Source organism: Sturnus vulgaris, chromosome 26, assembly GCF_052056855.1.
Source record: "Sturnus vulgaris isolate bStuVul1 chromosome 26, bStuVul1.hap1, whole genome shotgun sequence".
Classification (NCBI taxonomy): domain Eukaryota; kingdom Metazoa; phylum Chordata; class Aves; order Passeriformes; family Sturnidae; genus Sturnus; species Sturnus vulgaris.
The window spans coordinates 1,895,744-1,907,091 of record NC_142268.1 but is presented as its reverse complement, the minus strand read 5'-3'; the positions used below and the strand labels follow the sequence as shown (position 1 = coordinate 1,907,091).

At 58.3% G+C, this 11,348-nt stretch overlaps 1 protein-coding gene across 5 annotated transcripts; it reads left to right on the top strand.

The window, feature by feature from the left end:
* Positions 1–2,658: 2,658 nt before the first annotated feature.
* On the top strand, positions 2,659–9,462 carry GTPBP3 (GTP binding protein 3, mitochondrial). Of its 5 annotated transcripts, none has more exons than XM_088179099.1 (9): positions 2,659–2,739; positions 3,449–3,738; positions 4,164–4,250; positions 5,177–5,379; positions 5,775–5,847; positions 6,433–6,576; positions 7,360–7,525; positions 8,324–8,593; positions 9,160–9,462. In XM_088179099.1, the coding sequence occupies exons 1-9, from the start codon at positions 2,702–2,704 to the stop codon at positions 9,389–9,391; spliced, it is 1,503 nt and encodes a 500-aa protein (XP_088035225.1). In that variant the 5' UTR covers positions 2,659–2,701; the 3' UTR covers positions 9,392–9,462. The 5 variants fall into 5 exon arrangements, with proteins under 5 accessions (XP_088035225.1, XP_088035224.1, XP_088035223.1 ...); XM_088179098.1 differs by having other exon boundaries at positions 5,772–5,847; XM_088179097.1 differs by lacking the exon at positions 2,659–2,739 and having other exon boundaries at positions 3,164–3,738.
* Positions 9,463–11,348: the final 1,886 nt, after the last annotated feature.

The window sequence follows — 11,348 nt, the reverse complement described above, 5'->3', positions numbered from 1 at the left end:
ACCGCCGGTGGCGGCTCGGGAGGAGGGACAAAGGCGGCGGTGGCGGCGGCGGAGAGGAGCCCGCAGCTCCCTCCCTTCCCCTCCCTTTAATTCTCTGGTTGGCCACATCGCCCCAGCGCTCGCCACGCGTGTCCGGTACCGGGGGAGGGGTCCCCGGGGATTGGGGAGGGGGGTTCGGGTTTGTCCCGTGGTGGTCGCGATATCCGCACACCACAAAATTCCCGTCCGCGCATTTAAGACTGCACCAAATAATCAAAATATTCCCCCCAAATTGCCGTCAAAATCCTCAAAAGGCCACGACGAAATTTGTTCCTAAATTTCCTCAAAAATTCCCACCAACACCTTCCCCAAAATCACCTCCCCACCCCAAAATTTATTCCTGAATTCTCACCAAAACCTCCTCAAATCACTTCTCCACCCCAAAATTTCTTCCGAAATTCGCCCAAAAATTCTCACCAACAACCTCCCCAACTCACCTCCCCACCCCAAAATTTGTTCCTAAATTCCCTCAGAAATTCCCACCAAAACCTCACCCAAATCACCTCCGCACCCCAAAATCTCTCCCAAACCTTCTCAAATTTCCCTTCCCTCACCCCCAAAATGCCCCCAAAAAATTCCCCCAGTCCCAGAAATCCCAAAAACCACCCGAACTCCTCCCCCACCCCAAAATTTCCCCTTAAATCCCCCCCAAAATTCCCCACCGAAACCCCTCCCCATCCCAAAACTCCCACTAAAAATTCTCCCGAAATTTCCCCCAATCCCCCCTCCTCCCCCATTCCCAAAATCCCCCCCTTGTTTCCTTCCCCTCCCCCCATCCCTGGTAACCCGAACCCTCCTGACATTTTGGGTGACCCCCCCTCCCCCCTCCCCCCATTTTAGGGGGATCCCCTGCAGCCCCTCCCCCCCTCCGCCAAAAAAAAAAAAAAATTAAAAATTAAAAATTAAAAAAAAAAATCCCGGAGGTTCCTGGGTGTCCTGTGACCCCTCCCCCACCCCCCCAGAAATTTGGGAATTGGGGTGGGGGGGGCACGGCTGTGCCCTGCCCCTCCCCCCCCGCCCCTCCCGGGGTTATTTTGGGGCGGGGGCTCGGTGCCAGCTCGGCTCGCTGGTGCCACCAGGAGATGTCCCCGCTGTTGTCACCTCGGCTGGGGACAGGGGACAGTGTGGGGGGGGTGGGGGAGGAGGGAGCGGGGACAGGCCTGGGAATTTTTTGGTGGTTTTGGGGTGCGGCGGAATGGGAAAAGTGTCCCTGCCTGGGATTCCCAGTCTGTCCCAGTCTATCCCAGTCTGTATCCCAGTGTGATTCCCCGTCTGTCCCAGTCCATCCCAGCCTGTCCTGGTCTGTCCCAGTCCATCCCAGTCCATCCCTGTCTCTATCCCATTCTCTCCCAGTCTATACCAGTGGGATTCCCAGTCTGTTCCGGTCTATCCCAGTCTATCCCTGCATGTATCCCAGTCTGTCCCAGTCTACCCCTGTGGGATTCCCAGTCCATCCCAGTCTACCCCGGTCTATCCCTGTCTTTCCCTGTGGGATTCCCAGTCTATTCCAGTCTGTCCCAGTCCATCCCGGTCTATCCCTGCCTGTGTCCTTCTGGGATTCCCAGTGTGTCCCAGTCTATTCCAATCTATCCCAGTCTATCCCTGCCTGTATCCCAGTGTAATTCCCAGTCTATCCCAGTCTGTCCCAATCTATCCCAGTCTATCCCAGCCTGTATCCCTGCAGGATTTCCAATCTATTCCAGTCTATCCCAGGGTAATTCCCAGTCTATATAAACTGGGAGCAGGAAGGGATGCGGGATAAAGAGAAGTGTGAGCAGGATGGGATGAGGATGAGGCTGAAGATGAGGATGAAGATGAGGATGAGGATGAAGATGAGGATGAGGAGCAGGACGAGCCGAGCCGTGACGCGGCTCCCGGATCATTTCTCTGGTTCACGGAGCGCTGCGGGCTCGGGCGGTCGCGGCTCCTCCCCGCACACCAGGGGGGAAATGGAGCAAAAGTATTCCAAAAACGTTTATTCTTTTTCTTATCGTTTCTAGTAATAAAGTTTTCGTTTACAGCATTAAAAATTAAACCCGTTTTGTCTTCCTCCTAATCCTATCTCACAGCAGAAAATGAATAAATAATTCTAAAAATAATAAATAAGTAAATAAATAAATAAAGAATAAAAATAAAGAATAAATTAAAAGCGCACTGACAATTCGGCCAATGCTAAACCCACTACGTAAATTGATGCTTTGGCCAAAAAAAAATTAAATTAGCAAACCCAAAAACAGTACAGGGGGATGTTTTAGGGGACAGCCGTGAGCGGCGGGCGAGCAGCGGCAGGAAGGGACCGAGAGGGGCGAGCTGGAGCTCGGTAGCCCCGCGGGGCGGGGAACAAGCCCGGGGGGGTTCGGGCAGAGGGACCCCGAGGGAACACGCGGGGACCCCCGGGCGGAACCGCCGGGTCTGCACGGCTACAAGCAGGGCGCCGCCATGTTTGCGTATTAACCAATCAGAAGCCGCGTTTCAACGCTAGCCCCGCCCCTCGTTGTGTATTGACCAATAGAGTGAGTTGATGGGAGGAAGCGCTGAGAAATGGGCACCGCCATGTTTGCGTATTAACCAATCAGGAACGGGATTTCCATGTGGCCACGCCCCTCTGTGGGGATACACCAATGGCGTGCGGCGGTGGGCGGGGCCAGGAGGGCGCGCGGTGATGGCGCTGCGTGGAGCCGTGAGGGCAGCGCGGGGCAGGTAACGGAGACAGGGGGACACGAGGGGACAATGGGGACACGGGGACACCCCCGGGGGTGGCTGTGGGGTGGGGGGAGACGGGAATGGGTGAGCCGGGAGGTGCGGGGGCTGTGAGGATGGGGGAGTACCTGGGGACGGGGGTACCTGGAGAGCTCTCCCACACCTGGGGAGGGGGTGTGTGGGGAAGGGGAGTATTTGGGGAGGGGGTACCTGGGGAGGGGGTGAATAGTGAGGAGTTGTATCTGGGGATGGGGGTACCTGGGGAGGGGTCCCACCTGTGGAAGGGATGCACCTGGGGAAGGGGAGTACCTGGGGTGCGGTCTCACCTGGAGAGGGGATCCATGAGGAGGGGAGGGCCTGGGGAGGGGTCTCATCTGGGGGGGGGGGTGTATGGGGAGGGGGAATACCTGAGGGTGGGGGTACATGGGAATGAGGAATACCTGGGGAGGGGTCTCACCTGGGGAAGGGGCATACCTGGGAAAGGGATCCATGAGGAGGGAAAGGACCTGGGGGGTCTCATCTGGGGAATGGTCTCACCTGGAGAGGGGGCACACCTGGGGCAGGGTCCCACCTGTGAAAGATCCCACCCGGGGACGGGCACACCTGAGCCCAGCATACACCTGTGGAAGCTCCCTGGACACACCTGGGGGGGTCTCACCCCCTCTGTGCCCACCTGGTGGTGCCCATACCGACCCCTCCCCTTCCCCAGGTGGGCGCGGTGCCACCTGAGCTGCGCGGTGCCACCTGCAGGGCCAGGTGACAGAGGTGGCACAGGTGGTGGCACAGGTGGCACAGGTGACACCATCTTCGCGCTGTCCTCGGCCCCGGGGCGCTGTGGCGTGGCCGTGATCCGTGCCAGTGGCCCTGGCAGCCGGGGGGCCCTGCAGAGCCTGGCGGGGACCCCCAAAATGCCCCCCCCGAGGGTCCTGGCCCTGCGGAGAATCCGAGACCCCCACACGGCCGAGACCCTGGACCGAGGGCTGGTGGTGTGGTTCCCAGGTTTGGGGGGGATAAATTGGGGTTTGGGGGGGAAAAAATTGGGGTTTAGGGCATGGATTTGGGGTTTGGCGGGAAAATTTGGGGTTTGAGGGGAAAAGAATTGGGGTTTGGGGGTCTGGGTGATGGGTTCAGGGCCCCTGGGTGGTGTGGTTCCAAGGTTTGGGGGGCAATTTGGGGTTTGGTGGGGGAAAATTGGGGTTTGGGCTGGACAATTTGGGGTTTGGGGGCATGGATTTGGGGTTTGGGGGGCACAAATTTGGGTTGGGGGGCATAAATTGGGATTTGGAGGGGAAAAATTGGGGTTTAGGGGGCACAAATTGGGATCTGGGGGGCACAAATTGGGGTTTTGGAGGGGCATGGATTTAGGTTTTGGGGTGTCAGGGTGGGAGGTTGGGGTGCCCACCCCATCCCCCTGTGCCCCCCAGGGCCCCACAGCTTCACTGGGGAGGATTGTGCTGAGCTGCACGTGCACGGGGGGCCTGCCGTGGTCAGCGGGGTGCTGCGGGCCCTGGGTGAGCCCCCCACCCCAAAATGTCCCTTTTCCACCCCAAAATGTCCCTTTTCCATCCCAAAATGTCCCTTTTCCATCCCAAAATGTCCCTTTTCCATCATATCCTGATCCTTTTCCACCCCAAAATGTCTCTTTTCCATCCCATGCTGGTCCTTGGGGTGTTGCAGGCCCTGGGTGAGCCCCCAACCCATCCTGTTCCTTTTTCCCCTTTCCCGTTTGTGTCCTTCCCTTTGGGATCCTGAGGGTTCTGTTCCTTTCCCATCCCTTTGTGATCCCGATAATTCTCTCAGTTCCTCCCCTTCCCTTTTCCCCCATCCCTTTCCCTTTGGGATGATGAAGGTTCTGGCTGTTCCTCCCCCTTCTCTTTTCCCCCATCCCTTTTCCATCCCCATAACTCTCTCTGTCCCTCCTCACCCTTTTCCCTCGGGATCCTCCCACCATCCCCACTATCCCCATTCCCACCATCCCACCATTCCCATCGCCCCCATTCCCCCCATTCCCATCCCACCATTCCACCATCCCCATCACCCCCATTCCCACTCCCCCATTCCCATTCCCACTCCCCCCACTCTCCCCATTCCCCCCCATTCCCCCCCATTCCCCCCCATTCCCCAATCCCATTCCCCCATTCCCATTCCCCCCACTCCCCCCATTCCCTACTCCCCCACTCCCATTCCCCATTCCCCCATTCCCATTCCCCCCATTCCCATTCCCCCATTCCCACTCCCCACTCCCATTCCCCATTCCCCCCATTCCCACTCCCCACTCCCATTCCCCCATTCCCACTCCCCATTCCCCCATTCCCATTCCCCATTCCCCCGTTCCCCCATTCCCCATTCCCCCGTTCCCCCATTCCCATTCCCCCATTCCCATTCCCCCATTCCCATTCCCCCGTTCCCCCATTCCCATTCCCCCCTCCCTCCCCAGGCCGTTTGCCGGGGCTCCGGCCGGCCGAGCCGGGCGAGTTCACTCTCCGTGCGTTCCGCCGGGGCAAGCTGGACCTGACGGCGGCCGAGGGCCTGCGGGACCTGATCGGGGCCGAGACCGAGGCCCAGCGGCGCCAGGCCCTGAGGCAGATGGAGGGCGAGCTGGGCCAGCTCTACCAGGGCTGGAGCCACACCTTGACACAGGTGGGGCTCGCCTGAATGGCTACCGAGCCTTGCTGTGGTGGCCACCAGCTTGGGGGCGTCCCAGTGGCACTGCTGTGTCCCCATAACACACCTTAACCCAGGTGGGGCTCACCTGAATGGCCACCAAACCCTGCTGTGGTGGCCACCAGCTTGGGGATGTCCCTGTAACACACCTTGACTCACTTGGGGCCCACCTGCAGGGCCACCAAACCTTCCTGTGGTGGCCACCAGTTTGGGAATGTCCCCATGGCACTGCTGTGTCCCCAAAATTCCCAAGCAGGAGTCAGACCTTAACCCAGGTGGGACTCACCTGAATGGCCACCAAACCCTGCTGTGGTGGCCACCAGCTTGGGGATGTCCCCATGGCACAGCTGTGTCCCCACCATTCCCAGCAGGCTCTCGCCCACCTGGAGGCGTACATCGATTTCAGCGAGGATGACAACGTGGAGGAAGAGGTTTTGTCTCGAGGTGAGTGGCTCCTGTCCCCTCCTGGCTGCTGGCCACGGTGGCACCGGGGATTGGGGACATCCAGGAGGGGGCTTTGAGCATCTGGGTGTCCCTGAGTGGGGACATGCTGTTTATCCCTGCTGTTTATTCCCAAATTTCGGGGTCTCTCCCAGTGTTTTTTCCCAAATTTGGAGTCAGGACACAAGATCACTCCTGGTGTTTATTCCCAAATTTGGGGTCAGGACATGGGGTCTGTCCTGGAGTTCTGTTCCCAAATCTGAGGATCAAGATGTGGAGTCTCTCCTGGTATTTTTTCCCAATTTTGTGATGTAGACACGGGATCCCTCCTGATGTTTTTCCCCAAATTTGTGGTGTGGACAGGGGCTCTCTCTGTGTTTTATCCCCCAATTTGTGGTGTGGACAGGGGATTCCTCCTGGTATTTTTCCCCAGTTTGGTCTGTGGACAGGGCCTCTCTGTGTGTTTTATCCCCAAATCCGGGTGTGGACAGGGGCTCTCTGTGTGTTTTATCCCCAAATCCGGGTGTGGACAGGGGCTCTGCCTGGTGTTTCCCCCCAGTTTGGGTGACCCCAGCCCTGTCCCCGCAGTGGCCAGCACCGTGCGAGCCCTGGAGCAGCAGATCCGAGCCCACCTGCGGGACGGGCGCCGGGGGGAGCTGCTCAGGGGCGGGGTCCGGGCCGTCATCGCCGGCCCCCCCAACGCGGGCAAGAGCAGCCTGCTGAACCTGCTGTGTGAGTGGGGCACGGGGAGACCCGGGAGAATTCCCAAAATCCCACAGGGAGCCGTTCCCAGTGTCCCCGGGTCACCCATGGGTGGGGAGGGATCAGGGTAATTCCCAAAAATCCCACAGGGAATCATTCCCAGTGTCCCCGGGTAATGACCGTGTGTCACCTGCAGTGGGGACAGGGTGTGGAGGGATTTGGATAATGCTCCTAAAATTGCAGGGGGACCCATTCCCAGTGTCCCCAAGTCACCTATGGATGTGGAGGGATCAGGAAAATTCCTGAAATCCCACAGGAACCATTCGCAGATCACCCACAGTAGGGACTGGGATAATTCCCAAAAATCCCACAGGACCCATTCCCGCTGTCCCCAGGGTCACCCACGGGTGTGAAAGGATCAGGATAATTCCCCAAAAATCCCACAGGACCCGTTCCCAGTGTCCCCAGGTCACCCACAGTAGGGACTGGGATAATTCCCAAAAATCCCACAGGAACCATTCCCAGTGTCCCCAGATCACCCACAGCAGGGACTGGGATAATTCCCAAAAATCCCACAGGAACCATTCCCAGTGTCCCCAGATCACCCACAGCAGGGACTGGGATAATTCCCCAAAAATCCCACAGGACCCATTCCCGCTGTCCCCAGGGTCACCCACGGGTGTGAAAGGATCAGGATAATTCCCCCAAAATCCCACAGGACCCATTCCCGCTGTCCCCAGGGTCACCCACGGGTGTGAAAGGATCAGGATAATTCCCCAAAAATCCCACAGGACCCATTCCCGCTGTCCCCAGGCCGCCGCCCGGCCGCCATCGTGTCCCCCGTGGCCGGCACCACGCGGGACGTGCTGGAGGTGCCGCTGGACATCGGGGGGTACCCGCTGGTGCTCAGCGACACCGCGGGGCTGCGCGCGGCCACCGAGCCCGTGGAGCGCGAGGGGGTGGCACGGGCCCGGCAACGGTGAGACCTGGGGGGGTTTGGGGGGTTTTGGGGGGGTTTTGGGGGGGGTTTGAGGCGTTTTGCCCTTGCCATGTTGTCCCCAGGCTGTGCCAGACTGACTTGTTGCTGGCAGTGCTGGATGCCACCTTGGTGTCACCCACTCTGGTGGCTCTGGGGACTAGGGGGTTTTGGGGAGGTTTTGGTGTGGTTTTGAGGTTTTTGGGGGTTTCCAGGGGTGTCCTCACAGCTCAGACCCGAAGGTGACACCACCATGTCGTCCCCAGGCTGTGCAGTGCTGGATGTCACCTCGGTGTCACTCATGCCGGTGGCTCTGAGGGCTGGGGTTGTTTTGGGATGGTTTTGGGGGATTTGGGGTGGTTTTGAGGGGTTTTGGGGGTGTTCTTACTATGTTGTCCCCAGGCTGTGCCAGGCTGGCAGTGCTGGATGCCACCTTGGTGTCACCCATGCTGGTGGCTCCGGGGGTTGCACTTGCCTGGAGAAGTTTTTGGGAAGGTTTTTGGCGAGTTTGGGGTTGTTTTGGGGGTTTTGGGGTGGTTTCAGGGGCGTCTGCACAGCTCAGACCCGAACGTGACATCGTCATGTTGTCCCTTGGTTGGCAATGCTGGATGCCACCTCAGTGTCACCCACCCCCGTGGCCCTGGGGTCTTGGGAGGTTTTGGGTTGGTTTTGGAGGGGTTTTGGGTTGGTTTTGGAGGGGTTTTGGGTTGGTTTTGAGGTGTTTTTGGGGTGTTTTTGGGGTGGTTTCAGGTGTATCCCCCCAGCTCAGACCCGAAGGTGACACCGCCCTGTTGTCCCCAGGCTGTGCCAGGCTGACCTGGTGCTGGCAGTGCTGGATGTCACCTCAGTGTCACCCACCCCGCTGGCCCTGGGGGCCGCTCTGGACGCCCTGGAGCCCCCCCCGGGCACCCCCTGTGTGCTGGTGCTCAACAAGGCCGACCTGCTGGGGGGACAGGGCGTGTCCCCGAGTGCCACCTGTGCCCAGGGACACCCTGCCACCCTCCTGTCCTGCAAGACGGGCGAGGGGCTGGAGGCGCTGCTGGAGCTGCTGGCGAAACAGCTGGAACAGCTGTGAGTGCAGGGGGGGGATGGGGGAGATCCCAAAGGCTCATCCTGGTTTTTGGGGTGCTCTGAGCTGGCTGATTTCCCTTTTCCCATCCCTGATCCCTTTTCCATCACTGATCCCTTTCCCATAGCTGATCCCCTTTTTTTCCATGACTGGATCCCCCTTTTCCCAACACTGATCTCCCTTTTTTCCATCCCTGATCCCTTTTTCCATCCCTGCTCCCCCGTTTCCAGGTGTGGGGATCCCCTTTTCCCATCCCTGATCCTTTTTCCCATGACTGATTCCCTTTCCCACCACTGATCTCCCTTTTCCCATCCCTGATCCCTTTTTCCAACAACTTCTTCCCCTTTTCCAGGTATGGGGATCCCCTTTTCCCATGACTGATCCCCTTTCCCATCACTGCTCCCAATTTTCCAGGTGCAGGGATCCCCTTTCCCATAACTGATCCCCTTTTCCCATCCCAAAATCCCATCCCATGAATCCCATCCCATCCCAAAATCCCATCCCATTTTCCCCGACCCCTTTCCCATCCCTGACCCCCTTTTTCCCACACCTTCTCCCCCTTTTCCAGGTGTGGGGATCCCCTTTTGGGGTCCCCCAGCCTGACCCAGAGCAGGCACAGCCGCCACCTCGGGGCGTGCGTGGCAGCGCTGGCACGGTTCAACCGCGGGGACAACGGGGACCTGGCGGTGGCAGCCGAGCAGCTGCGGGTGGCACGGAGGGAGCTGGGCAGGATCACCGGCCACGTGGGCACCGAGGACATCCTGGATGTCATTTTTAGGGATTTTTGTGTCGGGAAGTGACGCTGGCAACTCGTGGGGTCGTCCCCGTTGTTGTGGTGTCACACAAGGGGATTAAACCTTGGTGGCTTTGATGGTGTCCCCTCGTTGGTGTCCCCAAGCCTCAAATGTGGGAAGAAAAAATCCTGGAAAAGGCCCAGAAAAAATCCCAGAAAAACACCCCAAAATGGCCCATAAAAAAAAAACCCAAAAGGTCCCATTTCCTGGCCATAGGGACAAACAAGGAGCTGGAAAAGCCACAGTGGGACAAGGGACAGCGGGGTCCCTTTTGTGGAAAATATTTTTATAGTGAGAGTTCTACAGTAGGAATGCATTTATTCAGCGCTGAGGTGCGCAGGGATAATTCCTCCCAAAGCACGCACCCCAAAACTTCAAATCCTGCTCAATTTATTCCCTAAAAGTTTAGGATTACACAATTCACTCATACATATTCATGTTAGGACGATGTTAGGCCACGCCTCGCCTCGCTTTGTATTAAAATAAACCAAAAATCCTTTTGTGCTCGCGCCTCCCCAGTTCACGCTCTATCCAGAGCTGAATTCCCAGGATTAATTCCCAGTATAACTCACTCTCTATCCCGGGCTGCATTCCCAACATTTCATTCCCATTATTAACAGTATAACTCACGCACTATCCAGGGCTGTAATCCAAGGATTTCATTCATTTCATAATCACTATACCCAGCATAACTCACGCTGCATCCCGGGCTCTATTCCCCGGATTTCATTCCCATTATTCCCAGTATAACTCACGCTCTATCCAGGGCTGTATTCCCAGGATTTCATTCCCAGTTTTCCCAGTATAACTCACACTTTATCAAGGGCTGTATTCTCAGGATTTCATTCCCAGTTTTCCCAGTATAACTCACGCTCTATCCAGGGCTGTATTCCCCGGATTTTATTCCCATTATTCCCAGTATAACTCACGCTCTATCCAGGGCTGTATTCCCCGGATTTCATTCCCATTATTCCCAGTATAACTCACGCTCTATCCAGGGCTGTATTCCCAGGATTTCTTTCCCAGTACTGGGAATAGTGGGAATGAAATCCTGGCCGCCCATCCAGTGCTGTGCCTGCTCCCGTTCCAAACGGACCGGGACAGCCTCGTGCAATCCTGGCTTTTCTTGGAGCGCCAAACGCCTCCTCCGGACTGCTCCCGGCTCCCGGGCTGGGGCGTTCGGTTCGGAAGGGCCCGGTCCAGAGGGGCGGAGGGAGAGGAAAAAGAGGAAGATGAGGAGGAGGAAGAAGAAAGGGGAGAGGGTTTGAGAGGAGGGGAAGCCCAAATCCGTGCTGTGTGCGGAGCTCCGACAGCACGCTGCAGCCCGCAGCTCAGTGTGAGCACGGGGCACAGGAGGCGATTTCTGGGCATTCAATCACCCTGAGCCGGGCCCCTGCAGCACCGTCCCCGGTACAGCTCGGTACCGCCCCGGGACCACCCGGGACCGCCCCTAAAGCACCGCCCCCGGTCCCGCCCGGTCCCGGGCTGGGCCGGGACCATCGCTGGCGGCCCCGGGCCGAAGCGGGCTGAAGGAGATGTCCGCACGACTGGAAACGCCGCCGAAAATCGCACCCGTGGGATCGGTGTCGGCGTCGTGCGCGGGCATCGCGCTGGAGCGAGCGGGCTCCTTGCTGTGCCACCCTCACTGCAGCCATAGTGAGAAGGTCGGGGGAGCGGCGCCCGAGCCGCCATCTTGGGAGTGGCAGCGCGCAGTACCGCGCTCTGCCCACAAGGCGGCGCTCGGGAGACAGGCAAGGGAATAAAGGAGTGTCCCACTCCTTGAGGAAATCCCCCTGAATGAACGCCCCAAAAAACCCCGACCGGAACTGAGAAACCTCCTGCCTCTGTATGAGTGCAAAGGGCGTGCAAATGAGTGCCGAGCGATCGATCGGCAGGCATTAGCGATCGAGCGCCGATGTAATCGATCGGCAGGCATTAGCGATCGAGCGCCGATGTAATCGAT

What these genes read in the sequence shown, in the direction of transcription:
- GTPBP3 (XM_088179096.1), top strand. Translation starts at nt 3,267, where the DNA reads ATGGTCTCACCTGGAGAGGGGGCACACCTGGGGCAGGGTCCCACCTGT. An exon ending in GGAGCCACACCTTGACACAG is followed by an intron (nt 5,380 to 5,771) that starts GTGGGGCTCGCC and finishes CACCATTCCCAG; the next exon opens with CAGGCTCTCGCCCACCTGGA. An exon ending in GGAAGAGGTTTTGTCTCGAG is followed by an intron (nt 5,848 to 6,432) that starts GTGAGTGGCTCC and finishes CTGTCCCCGCAG; the next exon opens with TGGCCAGCACCGTGCGAGCC.